A 20,572-nucleotide genomic window follows, 5' to 3' on the forward strand; every position below is an offset into this window, starting at 1 on the left:
CATCCCTGTCACTCCACTGCCATTCTTGCCAGTGCTGATGGGAGTTGTGGTTCAACAACATCTGGAGGGCCAATGGTTCCCTGGACCTGCTATATCTGTTTCTACAAAAAAAGGGGGGGCGGGGGAGATTTATCCTAGCATCCCCTCTCTGCAACCCTCAGCACGCTTGCTTCCTTGCCTCTACCACTGAATGACACACACACAAATGACTTGAGTTACTAACTGGCAATTAATTAATTACCGATGTGTCACCGCTGTGCACACGAATCAGGTGGCATAAACATGTCTTGGAAGGAACACTCAAGGGAAGGATTTTTATTTTCTGCAAACGCTTCGCTCCCGGAGCTGTCTCAGCAACCTCAATGCAGGCCCACTTGAGATCACCATGCAATGTGGATCACTGCAGATTGTGGTATTAATTTCCTGGACTAAGCTTCCAGGCCTTGTGTGAATGGGATCTAGCAGAAACAAGCTGGGAAGGTGACCCTCTTGCGTGTATGCCGGGCAGCCCACCAAACACTCACACGCCCACAACAAACACGACTATATTTCATTTATTAAGTTTTAATGCAGCTAAAAAGCTTTTGATGTTCTAGCAAAACATCAAGGCGACACTTTAATGGGAAAGCTGGAACAAAATAACAACAGCAGCAGCCACTCTTCTTATCAGCCTCTGTGCCACGGAGAGTTTCCATCCGCAAGACATAGATGGGCCAGTCTCTGAAGGACCTTTGTGATGGGGACAGGAAGCAAACAGCCTGAGGGGACTCACAGAACTTTTGTGCCAAGTGTGGGGAGCCAATCCGCTCCTGAAGCTCACGGAAGGAAGTGGCGTTCTACTTGATGCGATAGAGGACCTTGCGCTGCATGCGATGCTGGATCTCGCCACGGCGCATCATGAGCTGCAGCACTTTGTAGATGGCATGCTCAGGGTATTTCTGGGAAGGAGGCAAGAGAGCAGGAAGAGAGTCCGTGAGGCCCACTGTTTATTTTATTTGCAAAATGCATATGCCGCTCAGTTGTTTTTTTAAAAAAAGACGCACCACCTTGAAAGTGTTTTACGAAAAGGAGGAAACAATGAAATTATAAATAAGTTTTAAAAAGAACTATTTAAAATCAATTGTAGGATTTTTAAACTTTTTATAAAACCACTTGTCAATATTCTATATGTTTGCATACGCTTGCCTATGGTGGGCACCAAAAAGCACACAGTGAAGGCACCTGTCTGGTGTCAACAGGCAGGGAATTCCAAAGTGTAAGGGCTGCCACACTAAAATATCAATTACAGTGGTACCTTGGTACTTGAATGGCTTGGCTCCCAAACAAATCGGCTCCTGAATGCTGCAAACCCGAAAGTAAGTGTTCCGGTTTGTGAATGTTTTTTGGAAGCCAAACATCTGATGCAGCTTCCTCTTGAGTGCAGGAAGCACCTATAGCCAATCAAAAGCTGCACCTTGGTTTTCGAACCGTTCTGGGAGTCGAACGGACTCCTGGAACGAATTAAGTTCGAGAACAAAGGTCCCACTGTACTTACAAATGTGGCGAGGGTGGAACCTGTGACAGCAGCAGTTCCATAGGTCAAAGTGTACAGGTGGACATATATGGAATGAGGAGATCTTGCAGGTAGACTGGACCCAAGCTGAAGAACAATCTCTGAACTGGGTTGGAGGTGGGGATGTTGGGTGAGTTAAAAAGCCAGCTTCTGGGTAAATTTATCATGCAGGGTGTCCAGATCAGTGTCTGCTCTAGCAGAGCTTTGCTTCTCAGATGCAACAAGAACACAGTTTGAAGGGTTTGAAGGGAAAAGTGAGGCAGAGAAGGTCAAATGCTTCTTCTTCTTTTCATTTCCACTCTGTGCTATTTATGTATTATGGGTCTATGGTCATTCCCAGTGTGGTCCATCCAGCTCAAGTAACTTGAAAGAGCAGAGAAGGGTCAGAGCTGGATGGGGCAGTGGCTGGTGTGCAGGGTTGCATCCTCAGTGATGAGAAGCAGGGCTCCAGCGATAGCTCTACAGCCCTCTTGCACACAGAAGCCACATACTCGTGTGGGGAAAGTCACGCCTTATTCCCCCTCTTCCTTCCTTCAAAAGAGCACAGAGTGCCTTCATGCGCTTCCTAGTTGGTCTCCTACGCAGGCAGCTTACAGGGCTACCCCTGCTTTACTTCAGCAGCAGAATTTCATCCCTTGTCTGTCCTTCAAAGCATTATCCCCAACAGCTTGCCGAAGATGGCATGCTCAGAGCCAAATCAAAATGGTGAGTGTGGCCAGCTGTTCAACCTCACCCCAGGGCTTGCTATGGGTGAACAGCTCATGAAAAAGCTGCCCTATGGGCCCCATGGGTGCCATAGCAGCTTTTCCTGAACCTTTCCTTACTGGGCAATGATACATGGCATTGTGAGCCTGCAAGTAGACATCATACAATCCGTTTAGGGAGTGTGGGAACTTTGGCTTCCCAAAGCAGAAATGTTGGCTTGCTCCCATGGAGATGAAGTGAACAGACCCCTCTTAACTTGCTTCAGAGATGACTTGCAGCGTCGGAAGCAAGGTGAGAACTTAAGAAAAGCTTTTGGAACAGGCTGATTTAATTCAACATCTTGTTCTCTTAGTGGCCAATCAGATTCCTCTGGGAATCTCACAAGCAGGGCACGAGTGTAACAGGAGCGAGTGAAGAGCCCTCAACTATGTTAAGTGTGTTAAATGTCTTGTGTTAACAAAAAAAGGGAGTCAATTCTAGGCTTGGTTATAGTAAACCTCAAGCAGGTGGGTAGGTCAGGTAGAAAATCCTTGAGTGTGAAGTGTTATTGTTTCAGAAAACAGGTACTTCAGATCTTTCAGCACCATGAAGAAATCATGAAAGCAGCTAGATGTGTTTGTTTTTAAAATAAATATCCCCCAGTCTGTTGTTCTTCAACAAATGTGGATAAGGAGATCAGGTATATGCAGTGGCGTAGCGTGGGTTGTCAACACCCGGGGCAAGGCAAGTAATTTGCGCCCCCTAACCCGTGGAGCCAGGCAGGGGCAGAGAGCTGCGAGTGCGAGCGCCCCCCCCGATGTTGCGCCCGGTGCGGCCGGCCCCCCATGCACCCCCCACGCTACGCCACTAGGTATGTGTACTTATTTCTATTTATAGATTATAAACATCCTCTCATAAAATACCAGGGCAGTTGTATAGCACTGTAAAACCATTAAGAGCAGTACAAAAGTTTCTCTTCAATGGAAGTAGTAGTCCAGAAGGGCTCTAGCTCAGGCCTGCACAACCTTTAACCTCAACAAAGCCAAATTTCTGAAGTGCACACCAGGGGTGGATAGCATCTCATGATACTGCAACCCTTGGCTTGTGTAAGCCTCTTAAAAAATTTTTTTTGCTGCCTTTGAAGGACCACAAACAGAGACGGATGATCAGTGTTTGGCAGGTCGCGTGTGGCTTGAAAGGTTGCAAATTCTGCCAGCCTCTCCCAAGCTTGCCATGAATTGCCTGACCCACTGAACTCACTTGCTTCACGAAATCCTGGATGATGCTGTGTTCAGAGACTTGGGAGCCAATGGCAAAGCGACGCTTGAGCTGCTTTTCAATGCGCGACAGCATCTCCTGGTCCTCCTGGGTAGTGAAACCCTCCACGCCTAGAGAAGAGATTTAAATGTAGTTCTCTTTAAAAGTAAAGGTACCCCTGACCCATTAAGTCCAGTCGCGGACGACTCTGGGGTTGCATGCTCATCTCGCTCTATAGGAGCCAGTGTGGTGTAGTGGCTAAGAGCGGTAGTCTCGTAATTTGGGGAACCGGGTTCGCGTCCCCGCTCCTCCACATGCAGCTGCTGGGTGACCTGGGGCAAGTCAAACTTCTCTGAAGTCTCTCAGCCCCACTCACCTCACAGAGTGTTTGTTGTGGGGGAGGAAGGGAAAGGAGAATGTTAACCGCTTTGAGACTCCTTCGGGTAGTGATAAAGTGGGATATAAAATCCAAACTCTTCTTCTGGGTCATGTGGCCAGCATGACTAAGCCGCTTCTGGCAAACCAGAGCAGTGCACGGAAATGTCGTTTACCTTCCCGCCAGAGCAGTACCTATTTATCTACTTGCACATGATGTGCTTTCGAACTGCTAGGTTGGCAGGAGCAGGGACCGAGCAACGGGAGCTCACCCCATTGCGGGATTCGAACTGCTGACCTTCTGATCGGCAAGCCCTAAGCTCTGTGGTTTAGACCACAGCGCCACCCGCATCCCTGCAGTTCTCTTTACAGAAACTTAAATGCAAAAATCTGTGGGCACCACTGTACCACCTATTTAACACAGTACAATGGGGTGGATGGGTTAGGGATATAGTGCATCTACATGCAAAACGTACCAGGTTCAATCCTCAGCATCTCCAAATAAGGCTGGGAATGTCCCCTGCCTGAAACCCTGCTGGCCTGTGGCCTCAGGAACGCCATGCAAAAGGGAAAGTGGCCTGGCCTAGACCCACCTTGTAAATCAATGGCACAGGCTATCTACTGCCTTTTCCACTGGAAAGAGCACATTCCGTATCTTTCCAACAAGACTATGTATACCCAAACACTTCCAGAGGACACGGGTGTTGTGCAAGTGTGCTGCTGTTTTGTTGTTTCACCTGAGAGGCTGCCCGACATGGCAGCATCGAGCGTAGACACCTGGAAGAGACGCAGGGCTTCTTCAACGTCTGCGTCCGTGGCAAAAGGCTGGAGCTTCATCTTGCTGAGGGACTCTGCAATCCGCACAATGGCCTCCAGCTGCCTGCATGGCAGAAATGAAACATCATATACAGTCGTACCTTGGGTCCCAAACACCTTGCGAATTGAACGTTTTGGCTCCCGAATGCCGCAAACCCGGAAGTGAGTGGTTCCGGTTTACGAACGTTTTTTGGAACCCAAACGTCCAATGTGACTTTTGCGGCTTCCAAACATTTTTGAAGTCAAACAGACTTCCGGAATGGATTCCATTTGACTTCCAAGGTACCACTGTATATATCTCGAAGGGGAAAGAAATGAAGGTTTATCGCAGCAAGGGAACTGGAAACGTACGGAGGCAAAACCTCAAATCAAATGCTGAGAATAGAAGAAACACTTGCTAGAAATTGCAATTGTTAGTAGCAGGTATAAATTTCCCTTAAGCTTAGACATGTTGCACTTCAACACAGAATGAACATCTATACAAAGTAGGAAAATAAAGCAGGTATATGGCAAGGAAGAAGGGACACAAACCTATGCTTTCCTTTGAGGTACAGATTTCTATGTGCAGGGGATTGATTTATTTATTTAATTGTAGAGGATCTGCACTGCAACTGGTCAAGAGACTATGGGAGCAGTTAACGCAGCAATGTATGGGAAGGCTACAGTTTTCCCATGTCTGTGCCAAGAACATTCAGTCATGAAACAATATGTTGTGAGCTGGGAATACTGCCTTTATCAGTAAGAGCATGGCTGAGAACCTTGAAATATTGGATCTTCCTCCATTATAGAGCCCTATCCCCTAATTCGCTACTTTACGATCTTTTAAGCGATAATGCAATTTACAATCTTTCTTTGATATGCAAGAGAAAACTAGATTCTATAGGGCTCAATCTAATTGATTTTGAAATCTCTGATCCCAAAGATACATGGGAAATTATTAGGAAGACCTTCACAGAAAAAAGTGTTCTCGCCATGCTTGAAGTTGCAAAGCATAGCACCTGCTCTCCTATCCACTTAAATCTCCCTTTGTGTAGAGATTTCCAAAAGGGATACATGACAACTCTGAAGAAACATGAATTATGTAGGCTGTTTATGTTGGCCAGATTTAACATGTTTCCCTCGGCGGTAGTGAGAGGAAGATATTTAGCTATCCCAGAATCAGAGCGTCTCTGTAAATGCAGTAAAAAGGAACTAGATACTCTAGAACATATATTCTTTTCCTGTGATTTTGGCAGTTATGCCAGAATACAATTGTATGAGGCCCTAAAATTCAATAAACAGACTTTCATCCAACCAACTGTTCAGGACATGCTGGCGGACAACGACGATCAAATTACTTTACTAGCGGCCGAATTTCTAAGAGCTGTCCATGAAGAAAGAATGGGCCATGATAAGGAGACTTAGTGGTTGTTAATGGCAGCTGATGATTTTTCGTTGTATTATTATTTTATATTATATTGTATTATGATATGTATGTGTGGTGTGCTATGCCTAATAAAGGATTTTGAATTGAATTGAAACTCTTTCTACCCTTGAGGTCTGGAGAGGTGCAACAGTGCCATCTCAGCAAAAACTAGGCCAGGCAGAGAACAAAGCCTCACATAGCCAAGTCTCCCTTCTCATCAGCACACAGTCCCATTTCATGGCCCAGGCCAAGCCCAGCCAGTCAGGCAAGATTCCTGAAGAGAAACTTCATCCAGCATCTGTGCCCCCACTCGATCCAAGCAGCCAGCAATAGGACACACATCCGTCATCCAACGCAACTTCTCTGAGAAAGATCTGACCATCTTGTCTCAACTGTGCATCTGTCTTGGCCTCACGCAAGGGAGCCTGCCAAGAACAAGAGGCCTCCTAGGCCATCCTCCTAGGCACCGTCCTTTACATTCCCCCCCATCCCTCACAGACACCTGCTGCCACCTCACCTGACCGTAATGGGAATGCTGGATCGGCGGTCGCTTTCCCTCTCGTGCTGGCGGGCTCCGCTGCGCATGAGGATGTAGCGGTTCTTCAGCTTCTCTGCGGCCTCTGCAGAAAGACGAGGGCCACACTTCCTGCAAAGGACATTACAGGGCTTAATAAATCAGAGGGAGCACTGAACTCACACAATTCTACCAGAGGCTTCCCTACCAACTGGCTCCGCCACAGATCTTCCCCTGTCTCACCCATCTGGAAGAGTCTCCATCCTATTTAAACCCCGAGCTAGAAACAGCTTTATACTTTTGAGAGCAGGTTTTTGGAGATCTAATCCAGCTTTCCCTACAGCATCCCCAACGACTCAGCACTGTCATTAAACTCAGAAGCACTACCCAAAACAGCTAATCAGAAGCTCAAATTGCAGAAACTGAAGTTTTAATGGCAAGTTATAAAGGTTATACTGGAGCAATATGCCTTCACATAGTTCTGGAAGACTTGGCCTTGTGGTTTGTGGGATATGGCCCTTGACAGTAGAATGCAGTGTGATGAGGAATGACAGTGAAAATGTTGGGAGGGTTAGGAATGGGGGACAGTGGTAAATATATGAACTATTTGAAAACCAATTGTAATGAACAGATTACGCTAGTAGGACTGCAAGAAGTTCTGTAAGGAGGACTATTTGAAATATTGCAAGAAAGACTATGAAGAGAATTATTAGTTAATGATAATTAAGAGTAATAGAGAAATTAAGAAATGCAGAATAAGCGATAACAAATGGAAAATCATCAGAGCTGGTTGACGGAGGTCTAAAATATTGTATAAGATAAGAAGTTATGTTTAATGATAGTTGAAAACGATATATTAAAAAACCAATAAAAATGTGTGTGTGTGTGTGTGTGTGAGAGAGAGAGAGAGAGAGAGAGAGAGAGAGAGAGAGAGAATGTGTGTGTGTGTGTGTATATATATATGGAATGGGGGACTGTGGTGGTATCAATATTTGTTCAATGGCACCCCTCCATTTGCTTTAGAGTAACAAAACAATTCACTCTGAACTTTAATAATAATAATTCATTATTTATACCCTGCCCATCTGGCTGAGTTTCCCCAGCCACTCTGGCTTAAGAGCTAAGGTGGACAAGGCTTTTTAGCATTGTGACATTCACAACTATTCAGGCTGCTTTCAGTTAAAGGGGACATGGAGAGCAAGAAAGGAGCACTAGCTATGTCTCAGCCCACCATACAGCTTGTTTAGAAGCGCTTGCCATCCTTCCCAGGTGACGGTGCTACAATTTCTCAATTGACTCACGCTCGGCAGTAGGCGATCAGCTTCTTCAGTTTGTTCAGCTCAATCTCCCCCTCCACAGCTTGGGTCTGGGTCAGAGCACTCACATGCAGAGACATCACGTGCTTGGCCAGTATCTGTGGATACAGCACCAGAGTAGGAGGGGTTGGAAGCACGAAGCACACCAAACAGGAGTCTTTTCAACATGCAGGAAACATATGGCCAGCAAAGAATTCATTTAAACAAGTGCAGGCTAGGCGCTAACAATGGCTCTGCCCTGCCTTAGTCCTCAGTTATAATCTATCCTTTAGGAAGCAGTCTCAGTTTACAGCGTGCTCTGCAGCCTTGCAAATAAAATCATCTTGTGCAGGCAGACTGCACAATATTCCCATGCCAGAGGCTGAGAGGTTGTGTGGCCTCATTGAGCAGCAAAGCATTCTGGGGCAGATATGAGACTTGGAGCACAAGATTTGTTCAGATTGGCCTTTGGATTTCAGCTTCCCAGCCTGGGGAAATGCTAAATCCTATCAAGGATGTTATGCTACCTAGGAGGGCAAGCCGATCAGAAAACATACACTGTTGGGGTCAAGGGCTTATTCCATCCTCCAGAAGTGCTCTCCCATGGCAAATTCATGAAAACCAGGGTCATGTCTGAAGATACAGTCCCTCCTCTGCTATCACAAGGTAGTTGGTCTCCCCAGTAGGCAGCCCTAGGGTGCCTTCCCTGTACACAGAGCTACTCAGCCCACCTACCATATCTCTTTCCTCATTGTGCTCATCCTTGACAATGAAGATCATGTCAAATCGGGAAAGGATGGTGGGCATGAAGTCTATGTTCTCCTCGCCTTTCGTTTCATCCCAGCGACCGAAGACGGAGTTGGCAGCTGCCAACACGGAGCAGCGCGAGTTGAGGGTGGTCGTGATACCGGCCTGTGTGAGCGAAACCGAGGCGAAAAGGGAAAAAGTCACGCCAGAAAGAATCCGAAGCATGACAGTAAATAATGCAAAATATGGGCACGTCAAGCCATGTGCAAGTGCTGAATGCAGACCAGGCCCACAGGGTGAAGGTTAATGCTCGAAGCCACATTGGAAACTCATCAGCTGTTTTTCCTTTTGCATGCCAGTGGGAAGAAATTAACCCCGCTTCACTGGGTCCTTACCATTTAAAAGCCCAATAAGAGATCCAAGTTTAAGCATAAGACTCACAGGCTGAAGATACTTAAAGCAAGCAGGTGGCACACCATGCCTAAAAGATTGGTGCTGCCTCGGCAACGGAGCTCACCTTGGCAATGGAGATGGTTTGCTGCTCCATCGCTTCATGGATAGCCACTCTGTCATCCTCACGCATCTATAGAAACGAAAAAAGGGGGGTGGGAAGGGTGGGAGGAGAGAGGAGAAACAGAATCCAAAAAAATTATAGTCAGGTTTCTCATAGGAATGGAAGAGAGCATCAAACAGTCTACACCAGGCATGGTCAAACCTGGCCCTCCAGCTGTTTTGGGACTAAAATTCCCATCATTCCTGACCACTGGTCCTGTTAGCTAGGGATGATGGGAGTTGTGGTCCCGAAACAGCTGGTGGGCCGAGTTTGGCCATGCCTGATCTCCACTATTTCCTGCTCTTTCAGGCATGGGCAACTGATGGAAGATGCTACCCCATCTCCCCCTCCCTGAGGGCTGCACTACAATATTTTTATTTATCCATTAACTAGTGGCTGGAGGCAAACTACTGACTTTTAAACTTCAGAATGTAAACCTTTCATGTAACAAATGAATCTAGACAGCATATGATCAACATTTTGAAAAACTTTTACCTCAGGATTGTAACCATTTGCCCATAGTCCTAATGGGTGTTGTTTTTTTTAGGGCCAGCTGGCTTCTTAGCAGCTGCTTATATTATGCATTACTTAATATATATTAATACACTGTCCTGACCTCATCTTTTTGTGGCATGCTGGTTGCTTTGGACTAAAATTCCCATCAGCTCCAGCCAACATGTTCAACAGCCAGAGATGATGGGAGATGTGATCCGCAGCATCTGGAAAGCTCTACGTTGGAGAAAGTTGGTGTACTAGGAGACCTGCTTCAACCATTGAACATACGGTAACGTAGAATTTTGCTGGCGCATCCGATTCGTACCTTGTCAAACTCATCAATGCAAACCACTCCCCCATCAGCCAGCACCATGGCTCCTCCCTCCATGAAGAAACTCCGTGAAGATGGGTCTCTGATCACAGAAGCTGTCAGGCCAGCTGCACTGCTGCCTTTCCCAGAGGTGTACACCTGAAAGAGGAACAGAGAGAGAGAGAGAGGGATGCATGTCATGTCAGATGTATACACTCTGCAGCCCAGTCAGTTTATGGAAAACCTGGTGTAACCCAATAATGTGGGAAATAGATACATCTCAAAGGGGGAGATCATCCTGAGGCAAGGCCCTATCATGGAGATGGGCCTTCTATGTACACCCCACTCCGAATCCTGGCAGGAACTGCAAGGAAAGCCCCCACCCCCAATGAAATTTCTGAATTGTCTATTATGGGGTCAGGAAGGTTCATCTGCAGATATTTGGGCTCTAGGCTGCACAAGGCTTTATAATCAAGCCCAGTAGCATCCAGGCAGCTGGTGTACAACTATTAAGATAGGTGGTCCATGATCCCATATAACTTCCCCAGTTAATAAACCTGGCAGCCAGATTCTGCACTTGCTATAGCTTCTGTTTTCAAGGGCAGCCTGCATAGAGTGTATTGCAACAATCCAAACGAGGTCTGTAGAGCAGAGATTACTGACAGCAGTAACCCACGCCCATCAAAGATCAGTTTGAATGCATTTTTGATATATCCATAGGTTAAATTCTTGTGAATTTAGTTGGGCAGTTCTGATGCATTGTATGGCTATTTCTTTTTGGTGCAATAAAGCAGTACAGATTTTTCTATTTTTAACCCCAAAGAGGCAATATGCAGGGCACTTACCCCAATGGGTGAACATCTTTCTACAAACTTCAGCAGCTGGGACTTGGCTGTGCCTGGGTCTCCCAACATGAGCAGATTAATATCTCCTCTGCGGGTCAACCCATCTGGAAGCCTGTAGAGTAAAGCCAGAGAGAGAGGAGAGAAGGTGAGCTCATTTCTTAGTAGCCCCATTTTGGCTCCACCTGTCAGCACTCACCACCCAAGTTTGCTATTAGGAACAGAGTTGACGTATTTCAAATCAGCCTGTCGAAAAGCAGCTGCCAAGAGCTTCAAGGCCATTGGGAAGGGGTAGCACCTTCTTCCATTCCACCTTACCAAGTTATTGGCAATAAATTAGCCACAGATGCTCGTGCTGTCCTTTATTTCATTTTAATAGACTTCTGGTACCTCGGGTTACATACACTTCAGGTTACAGACTCCGCTAACCCAGAAATATGACCTTGGGTTAAGAACTTTGCTTCAGGATGAGAACAGAAATCGTGCAGCAGCAGGAGGCCCCATTAGCTAAAGTGGTGCTTCAGGTTAAGAACAATTTCAGGTTAAGAACAGACCAGAACGAATTAAGTTCTTAACCTGAGGTACCACTGTAGTCACGACACACACTGGACACAAATGCAACTGTTAAATGGGCTGCTCTCCTTCAACATGGAAGGAGGGGGACATGAAAGGACACTTTCGTCTAACTGTATTCCCATTCTGTTCTTCCTTCATGCAAATTGCCAATACCTCTTCCGAGAGCCTCCAAAGAGCATGCAGGCAATAGCCTTCTTGATATCACTGCTTCCATAGATGGAGGGAGCAATACTCTTGGCAATCGTCTCGTAAATATTGGGCATGGAAGCGAGTCGTCGAAAGTCCTCTTCTTCCTGAGGAGTCACAGAACTACTGACACTACGTCCTAGAGGAGAGAATACAGAAACACTTAGGACACTCGATTTTAATTATTTTAAGCATTCACTGCAATGTCACAGTAGCCCCCATTTTTTATATTTTCCCCATCCCAAACATTACCATTTCTTTCTGTACACTTAGAAGAACTTCATCCCTATTTTACAAAGGAGAGGACACATCCCAAAAGAATACGGGTGGAGAAGGTTTATTTATTTAACAACATTTGTATACGGCTTAGTTGTAAATAAAACCTCTAAGTGGTTTACAAAGTACAGTGGTACCTCGGGTTACATACGCTTCAGGTTACAGACTCTGCTAACCCAGAAATAGTACCTCGGGTTAAGAACTTTGCTTCAGGATGAGAACAGAAGTTGCGCGGCACCAGGGGGAGGCCCCATTAGCTAAAGTGGTGCTTCAGGTTAAGAACAGTTTCAGGTTAAGAATGGACCTCCAGAACGAATTAAGTACTTAAACTGAGGTACCACTGTATCTAAAATACACATTAAAAACGTCAATGGAAGACAAAGACTAAAATGAAGTTGCTTTTTTTTAAAAAAAATCAAAACATAAATAAAACCCTCAGTTAAATGTATACATTGCAAGCAAAAAGTAGATTAAGATACATGGTAACTTCACGTTTGATTATGCTTGCCTAGTCAAAAAAAGATTTTAGCAGGACTTAATGTCAATCGGCAGGGAGTTCCAGAAGTGCAGGAGTTGCCACACTAAAAGGCAGATTCCTTACAAGTGCAGAATGATGATGTGGCACTTTTAAAAGTGCCAGTTCTACAGATGGATGTGTTTGATTACGCATATACATGTCTGCTTCTGTTTATTCTAGCAATAAAAAATTCAATACCCACAAAGCAAATTGATAGCACCTCTATGTACCACATTAAGAAATTAGCAGAGTGGGCCAGAGTTTGAGTAGTGAGACAGGAATTGCCTGGGGTTAACGTGAGGTTAAGTTGCCTCTCAGCCACAACACCAAAGGATTGCTCTTCAAAACAAAGCATTCCTGAGCAGGTGGTTCAAGTTCACAAGAATACAAAATACGCAGGACAATATTAAGAACCAGAAACAAAGTTTTCCAAAAGCAGCTTTACCCGAGCCTTCAGTGTCCACTTGGATTCCCACCACACGGATGTAAGAGCTTCGTATGCCCACGCCAACATTGTCCCGGCCCTTGTTCTTCGTGAGGCCAGACTTCTTGATGGAGTAGATGCCCATGATGGTCACTCTGTTCCCAGGGACAACCTTGTCACATAAATACCTGGAAAAACAAAAAGCAAGGAGGGAAAGAAAAGTGGAACTGTAAGATTCCTTTTGGTTTCCTCTTGAATGACAAAAAGCTTACCAAGTACGCATGCCTCAAATATTGCAGAGTTGGCCCAGGAGACAAAATTTTGTCATTTTATTTACTATCAGGTATTTTTATGTTGCTTTTCTATTGCACATCTTTAGAATGCTCACAGTGGTTAACAACAAGCCAAGAATGCTGTAATTGTTTTCAATACATGTACCTAAGCAAGATGGCATCTTGCTCCGGCATCATTCAGCCAGTGGGTGGTTGACCCCAGTGTACCAGCTGGGAATTGGACTAGAAAATAAGTCTTTGGGTTCCTTCCAAATTTGCTAAATAGCTTTATAGTGCAGTCTTATTTCATGCCTACTCAGAAGTAAGACCCAGCGAGTTCACTGGAACTTACTCCCAGATAAGTGTGCGTAGGACTGCAGTTTTAAATAAGTATCAACAGAGCCATTCCTGTGGCCCACCTACATTCTCAAGTCTTCAGGAACCACCATTATCTAACAACCCATACCCCAAAAGCACACAGAAGGTGTCAAAGCACTGGTACCTTCTTTTATCCAAGTTTGTAGAGCCAGAGGACACTGCAACCGACTCAAATGTTCAATGTAGCCATTCTTATGACAGGTTCAGCATAGGCAGCTGTCCTACATCAGCATCAGATCATTTAGTCCACCTAGATCAGCCACAGGCGAACTCCGGCACTCCAGATGTTTGGGACTACAATTCCCATCATCCCTGACCACTGGTCCTGTTAGCTAGAGATGATGGGAACTGAAGTCCCAAGCATCTGGAGGGTTGGAGTTTGCCTATGCCTGACCTAGATTACTGCCTACACCAGGAATTAGGAACCTGTGACCCCACTAGATACTGTTTATTTAAAATTTCTAGAAGTATTTATAGACCATCCGTCATATAAATACCGGGGTAATACACAGCAACATTTACAAAAAAAAAGCATCATATACCATAAAACAATGCAGTGTTATCATAAAAATGACTGGCTCAGCTTTCGATACAACCTCATCAGTCCCAGCCAGCATGGGAACCAGTTGGGGTTGATAGTCCAACATCTGGATGGCCAGAGCTTAGCCATCTCTGGTCTCCACTTATTGCCATCAGCTCTCCAGGCTTTCAGATAGGGCTCTTTCCCCATCACCTGTTATCTGAACTTTTTACCTGGAGGTGCCTAGGGGATTGAACCTGAGACCTCTTGATTTCAAAGTGTTTGTTCTACCACCAAGAAATAAACCCTTCTTCCTAACAACAAAGTTCCCTGTCTAAATCAGCTGATGGAAGTCGTCACCTGTCGCAGTAGAGCTGCATGTGCCTGGGCATCTCCCCATGGGGGACAGCATCTGGAGACTCCTGGAGCTTCAGGGTCTGGAAATCCACACATTTGCACTTGTCTGGAACAATGAAGTATGGGTCCAAAGGGCACTTTGTTAGGCCTGTCTGTTCCCTGAAAAGGGGAGGGGGAGGAATGGGTGCAGGGAAGATGGGAGAAGATTGTACATTAGAGTTTTTATTTATACTTTTCAAATTTATACATTTTACTAATTCTACAATCATTTTAATATTTCAAAGTTTGACTTCCTTTCCCCTCTTTCTGCCGTTCCTTAATTTTTTAAATATCTTCTGCATAGCCAAATTCATTTAATTTGCTCATTTGATTATCTACTTTAAATATAAACTGCTGATCCTGCCAATGTTTTTATCTGTTTGAAATTCATCTGTAAATATTCAATAATTATCTTGATTTCTTATTCTTTCAGAGAGCTTTGCCATTTCTGCATATTCATTAAGTTTTTGTATCCATTCTTCCTTTGCTGATTCCATTAGAAGGTGCTCAGTGGTGTGCTTTTATCATCTTTGTCTAAGTCATCTTCCAAGACACCTAGTCTGGCAAGTGATGAAAATCCCTGTTTTGCAGATTAATAGAACCAAGAGACACCAAACCTGCCCCAAGATTACCTACTGTGCCCAAGGAAGGTTGCTGAACCCAAAGACCTCAGCTTCATGTGGGGACCATATATTCACCTGACCCCCACTCACAAAAGTGTTAAGGGAAAGCCTTCAGAGGACATACTAAAGATATAGGGTTGTCTTACCTGTGCACTGCTGGGAGAAAAGTAAAAGTAAACCAAAGTCTGTAAGTCAGCTAAAGCAGGCATGGGGAACCTTTGCAGATATTGCTGAACCAGAACCCCCATCACCTCTGGCCATCAATTGTGCTTGTTGAGGGTTTATTGGAATTGCATTTCAGCAGCCTCTGGAGGGCCAAAGGTTCCCCACACCTGAGTAAAAAGGATTTGATTGACCCAACGCACTACTTGCTCTTCTGCGGTGGTACAATTAGGCTAGTTTTAGGCTCTGAGCTCAGCAGCCTGATATTACCAACTGATGTGGGTGGGTGCTGTGCATCTTTCCATCAGCTTCAAAATGTAAGGTAAGCCAGTCCTTCTTCATATGGAGGCCCTGGACATCTGCCCCAAAGTCGCCCACAGCCCCCAAATGAGCCAAGTGCTCTTGATTAAAAGCTGCTGATCACCATGCTGGTTCTGTTTAATTCTTAGGTCCTTTTCTGAGAACACGGGACAATTGCATTTCCCATGAAGGAGGTATCAAAAATCTTAGGAAGAGGGCAGGAAACCTTAAGCAAAACCTTCTTGAGAACAAGATCCATTTAAAATAATAATAAAATAATAATAATAATAATAATAATAATATGTCCAGTAGCACCAATTAAGTTTGTTCTGGGTATAAGCTTTCGTGTACACATGAAAGCTTACACCCAGAACAAACTTAAGTGGTCTCTAAGGTGCTACTGGACATTATTTTATTTATTTCGACTGCGTCAGACCAACATAGCTACTTATCTGAACCAAGATCCATTTAACTTAGTGTGATTAACGTCTGAGCAAACACACATAATACTCTGCCATAAAACAAATGACAGGGGCTGCAATCCAACCCTCCCCTGGGGCATGCATGTATTGAGTGAAGGCAACCCTTTGCTTGCATCTCCTGGCTAAGCCCAATGCCTAACAGTATCCCGACCAGCAAACCCCTAAAGTGGGGCACTCTGGAGCTGGGCCAGACTGAAATGCACTAGCTCCTGAGCTGCTCTCACAGCTGATCTGCCTGGTCATCCCCCCAACCTTTCATCTGCTGCGGGTGGCCTGGTTGTGCCTCTGCAGAGCCTTGGTAGTGCAAAGTTTAGATTGCTCTGTAAGACTGCAGAAACTCGTACTTGGTTTCTTGGCAGTAAGGTCCACTAAATTCCAGTGTCCTGAGAGCAAGCTCTAAATAATGCAATTTGGCTGGGCATGTACAGGGTTGCCCTGCAGGAGGATTTTGCACGTGAGATGGGGCAGACGAACAAGAGAAGAGATGGACTGGGAAAGGGACTTTCAGCCTTACGTGCTGCATTTCCGAGGAAGAGCATATCCTTCCAGGCCAGGACGCAAGGCAATGTTGGGGATGATGTTTCGGCATGTGCGACACTGGATGGTGATCCTGGTAGCTTTGGCTCTTACAGCAGTTGCAGCAATGATGATTCCTGGGATCTTCACCAGATGAGACATCTGCTCCGACTGCAAAGCAAGCAGGAGGGAAACACAGCTGTGAACGAGCTCCAAAGGAAACAGCTGCAAATTGCCCCCTGAATTGTTCAGAGCCAAATGCAATAAATCCACAAATCCCAATTTCTCTTCCCCTGTACCTAACAAAATCAGTTTTTAAAAACTCGAAGTGTTCCCGTTTCTAAATGCAGGTAGGTAAATGGGGAAATAAAACCAAGAATGCAAATCAAAACATTTAATGAATGTACACAACGTGCCTAACGTACTCAACTACAGGATATGGTTTTTAAAGGATTTTATTTTCAAAGCTGAGAATTGTGGAAGATTTTGACATAGGCATGAAAATTTCCAGGGGCAGCTTCCTGTGTGAACTTAAGGATTGTTGTCTCCCTGCCCACACAGAGAGAGGGAGCCATCAAACTTCCTGGGTCAAGCAAATGAGAGGTGGTTACTACCATTTCCTTGGTAGTACGGCTTATGGATGCAGAGGGGATCCACATTGGTTTTGGCTTTGCAAAACTAATGCTTGTCACCCACTTTTATTGACTGGCTATGAGGCATCGAGCAAGACCATGTGTTTTTTCCAAAGGGTTTCTCCACATTTAAATGCTCTACTGTAGCTTCTCCTCTTCAGTCTATCGTAGTGAATCCACCCAGCTCACCTTGAGACTGCGGATATTGGCTGGATTGGCATCCGACCTCAGCATGACTTGAATGTCTTGAAGAGTCTCCTCTCCCGTTGGACGAGGGCGAGTTATTTCATCAGCCACCTCCTTTGCCGCTTCCTCTAGCTGAGAAAAAGAACGGTGCTGCTCAGAACAACAGAAGCCAATGGCTATCACTCCCTTTGTTAGCAAGCTCAGGTGGCAAAGTGTCAAAAGAAATGAAGCTGCTAAGAAATATGAGGGAGGTATCAGCATGCTAAGCAGAAGAACATTGGGCAGGGGCAAAAAGCCCAAGACTACCAAAGAAGAACTGAGCATGCTAAGTGATGGTTGAATGAGCAAAAAGAAAGGGGGGGGGGAATGGAACACAGTAGGGCATAACTGGCCAGCAATATTTTGTTTCAGGTCCCCCTTGGGGAGAGCCAGCATGGTGTAGTGGTTAGACCAGGACCTGAGAGACCAGGGTTCAAATCCCTACCTGGCCATGAGACTCACTGGGTGACCTCAGGCCAGTACTCAACTCTCAGCCTAACCAACCTCACAGGGTTGTTGTGAGGATAATATGGAGAAGGGCAGGGGAGAATAAGGCATGCCACCTTGGTCTCTTTGGAGGAAAGGTGGGATATAATATGTAATAACTAATAATAAATCAATGCTGTCCATGTTCATCTGACTGCAACCCACTATTTCTGTCTCCCAGCTCTTCTCACCCTTGCCCCATACATACCAGTTGCAGGTGCTCAGCAGGCTGCTTGAACAGGTAGTCTGCCAGGTCCTCATCAAAGCTTGCCAAGTCCTCCATCTCCACCTCAATCCAGTACTCCCCCAGGTTGTAATGCCGCTTAAGCTCATCTCTTGAGATTGGGGGTGGGGGGGGGGAGAGAAAACAAGTTTAGTTTGGCAGGACTTAAAAGTGACCAGCTCACACTAATATTCTACTGTGTTCATGCTCCTTTGTTTTTGTTATTTAATCTTATTTCCCCCCCTGATTGGTAGCTGCCTTGAGAACTTTGCAAAGGGTAGTAGCCATGTTAGCCTCTTGCAGTGAAAACAATCCAAGAGTCTTGCAACAATTTGTCAGATGGCTTGTGCCACCCTAATTTTTGTTAGTCATTAAGGTGCCATAAGACCCGGAGAACTTTGCTACAGGACAGCCTATAAATACAGTAAACAGAGCCATACTAATCCAAACCAGTAATATATTCAAAGCACAATACATTAAAAGCACAACGCTACACTTATCTGCTCAGGAGTTAAGTCCTACTAAGTTCAAAGGGGGGTTTACTCCGAGATAAGTAGATACTGTGCAGCATTTTAGCCTTCAAGTTAAAGGGGTACAAAAAATGGAAGAAGGCACCTGTATTTGAAGGTGAAGCCAGTCCGGTCTGTTCCAACCCGATACTGTCTTAAAAACTCTTTGAAACGTTTCTGCAGCTGGGACTTTCGGATGTGCCCCTCATCAGCTACTGGGTCCCCACCAAAGCTGTCACTGTAGAAGATGCCAGGGTCATCAAAACCAGACATGACGATTGCCTGTACGGAAAAGGAAGGATCTGTAAAAGAACAAAAAGGAAAAGAGACCAGGTACTGGTTGGCATCTAAGACCTAATCCATGGGTAGGCAAATTAAGGCCCAGGGGCTGGATCTGGCCCAATCGCCTTCTAAATCCGGCCTGCGGACGGTCCGGGAATCAGCGTGTTTTTATATGAGTAGAATGTGTCCTTTTATTTAAAATGCATCTCTGGGTTATTTGTGGGGCATAGGAATTCGTTCATTATTATTTTTTCCAATATATGGTCCGGCCCTCCACAAGATCTGAGAGACAGTGGACCGGCTCCCGGTAAAAAAGTTTGCTGACCCCTGACTAATCCAAACCACAGCAGAGTGCCCAGAAAGATAAAAAGTGCATCTGAGCATGTAGAAAGTCAGTTGCACTTTTACTTTTTTGCGTGTTCTTTCAAAAAGTCATGCCACTGAACAAGAGGTCCCGGATATGGAGACATTACAGTTAGGGAGCGAGGGGCCACTTCCCCGGCCTTGCACCCGACATCCCAGTGGTAAAGCCTACTTACTTGCCCCCCACCCAAACAAGCAGTCGAGAGCCGCTTCTCCCTCCCCGCCCTGCCGGGCTGGCAAACCCCGAAGGCACCCACCTGCTTCTCCAGCCACAAACTCGATTCCCGGGAGAAACAAACTTCCGCCCCCTCGGCTCGAAGACAACGCCAGACGTTTTCGCGGCAAAAAGAAAAAGTAACCCGCCTATTGTCACGCACCGCTCGCTCCCATTGGGCCAAAGGGCCTACGAGCTTTGTGATTGGTTTCAGGCCCAACCAGCTTAACCCCGCCTTCTCTGATCGCGAGGAAGCGACGAAGCCGATTGGAGGAAGGAGAAATGAGACCACGCCCCTTCTCCTGCTTTTTTCTTTAATGAAATGACTAAGCCGCCGTTGGAGGAGAAGGTTTTGGCGCCAAAAGCCTTGAACGGAGCGGAAAAGACGCAGGAGGCGGAAAGGCTTAAGATGGCGGCTGCCAGTACGGCAACGCGGAGAGGCGTGGGCTGCTGTCCTGTTGTTGTACCCACAACCACGACCTCTTCGCATGCATAGAAGGTCCCCAGGCATCCCACGCTCACCCACAACATTGACGCAGCGGCTTCTTTTGATTGTAAAAAACTGCATGGGAAATCAGAAGTCTAGATAGGGTGCGCTTAACCCCTCCATAAAGGAAATTGCATTGTGCGGAGATGCACCCAGTGCCAGATTTATGTATAAGCTAAACAAACTATAGCTTAGGGACTCAGTCTCTTGGGGGCCCCCAAAAAAATTAAAGAAAAAATTATGTAGAGTTCTAAAATATAAAATTAATTTTAAAAAACAAAAACCTACATACAGCAACAGTGTTTGGTGTTGCGTAGGCTCCTATGATGTAAGTCATGGGCCCCGCCTGCTAGCCTGCTCCCTAAAATTTCACTGGTTTGCTCATTTCTATAAATAGGGTGCCTACATTCTGCATGGACTGGTTGCATAGCAGCATGTGCAAATAGCTTAGATACCTATTACGTCCATAAATTACCATATGAAGGCAGCCCTGTTTAGGGAAGCTTTTAATGCTTAATAGACTATTGTATTTTGATATTTTGTTGGAAGCCGCCGAGAGTGGCTGGGGAAACCCAGCCAGATGGGCGGGGTATAAATAATAAATGATGATGATGATGCATACAGTATATTTAACACAAAAAACAGCAACAATTTGTTACTGACAAAAGGACAGCTGGA

At 45.5% G+C, this 20,572-nt stretch overlaps 1 protein-coding gene across 2 annotated transcripts; it reads right to left on the minus strand.

Annotated features, from left to right (window-relative positions):
• Nucleotides 1-538: 538 nt before the first annotated feature.
• On the minus strand, nucleotides 539-19,603 carry MCM5 (minichromosome maintenance complex component 5). 2 transcript variants are annotated; one of them, XM_081928255.1, is made up of 17 exons: nucleotides 19,451-19,603; nucleotides 18,655-18,850; nucleotides 18,025-18,151; nucleotides 17,295-17,423; nucleotides 16,472-16,644; nucleotides 14,355-14,510; nucleotides 12,846-13,012; nucleotides 11,575-11,746; nucleotides 10,849-10,960; nucleotides 10,019-10,162; nucleotides 9,163-9,228; nucleotides 8,634-8,810; nucleotides 7,905-8,017; nucleotides 6,607-6,735; nucleotides 4,606-4,748; nucleotides 3,497-3,624; nucleotides 539-938 (listed from the first exon to the last, which is right to left on the minus strand). In XM_081928255.1, exons 2-17 carry the CDS (start codon nucleotides 18,819-18,821, stop codon nucleotides 837-839), a joined length of 2,205 nt encoding a protein of 734 aa, XP_081784381.1. In that variant the 5' UTR covers nucleotides 18,822-18,850; nucleotides 19,451-19,603; the 3' UTR covers nucleotides 539-836. The 2 variants fall into 2 exon arrangements, with proteins under 2 accessions (XP_081784381.1, XP_081784382.1); XM_081928256.1 differs by having other exon boundaries at nucleotides 18,655-18,830; nucleotides 19,451-19,553.
• Nucleotides 19,604-20,572: the final 969 nt, after the last annotated feature.

The sequence above is a fragment of the Podarcis melisellensis genome (genome assembly GCF_964234715.1).
Source record: "Podarcis melisellensis genome assembly, chromosome: 10".
Classification (NCBI taxonomy): Eukaryota; Metazoa; Chordata; class Lepidosauria; order Squamata; family Lacertidae; genus Podarcis; species Podarcis melisellensis.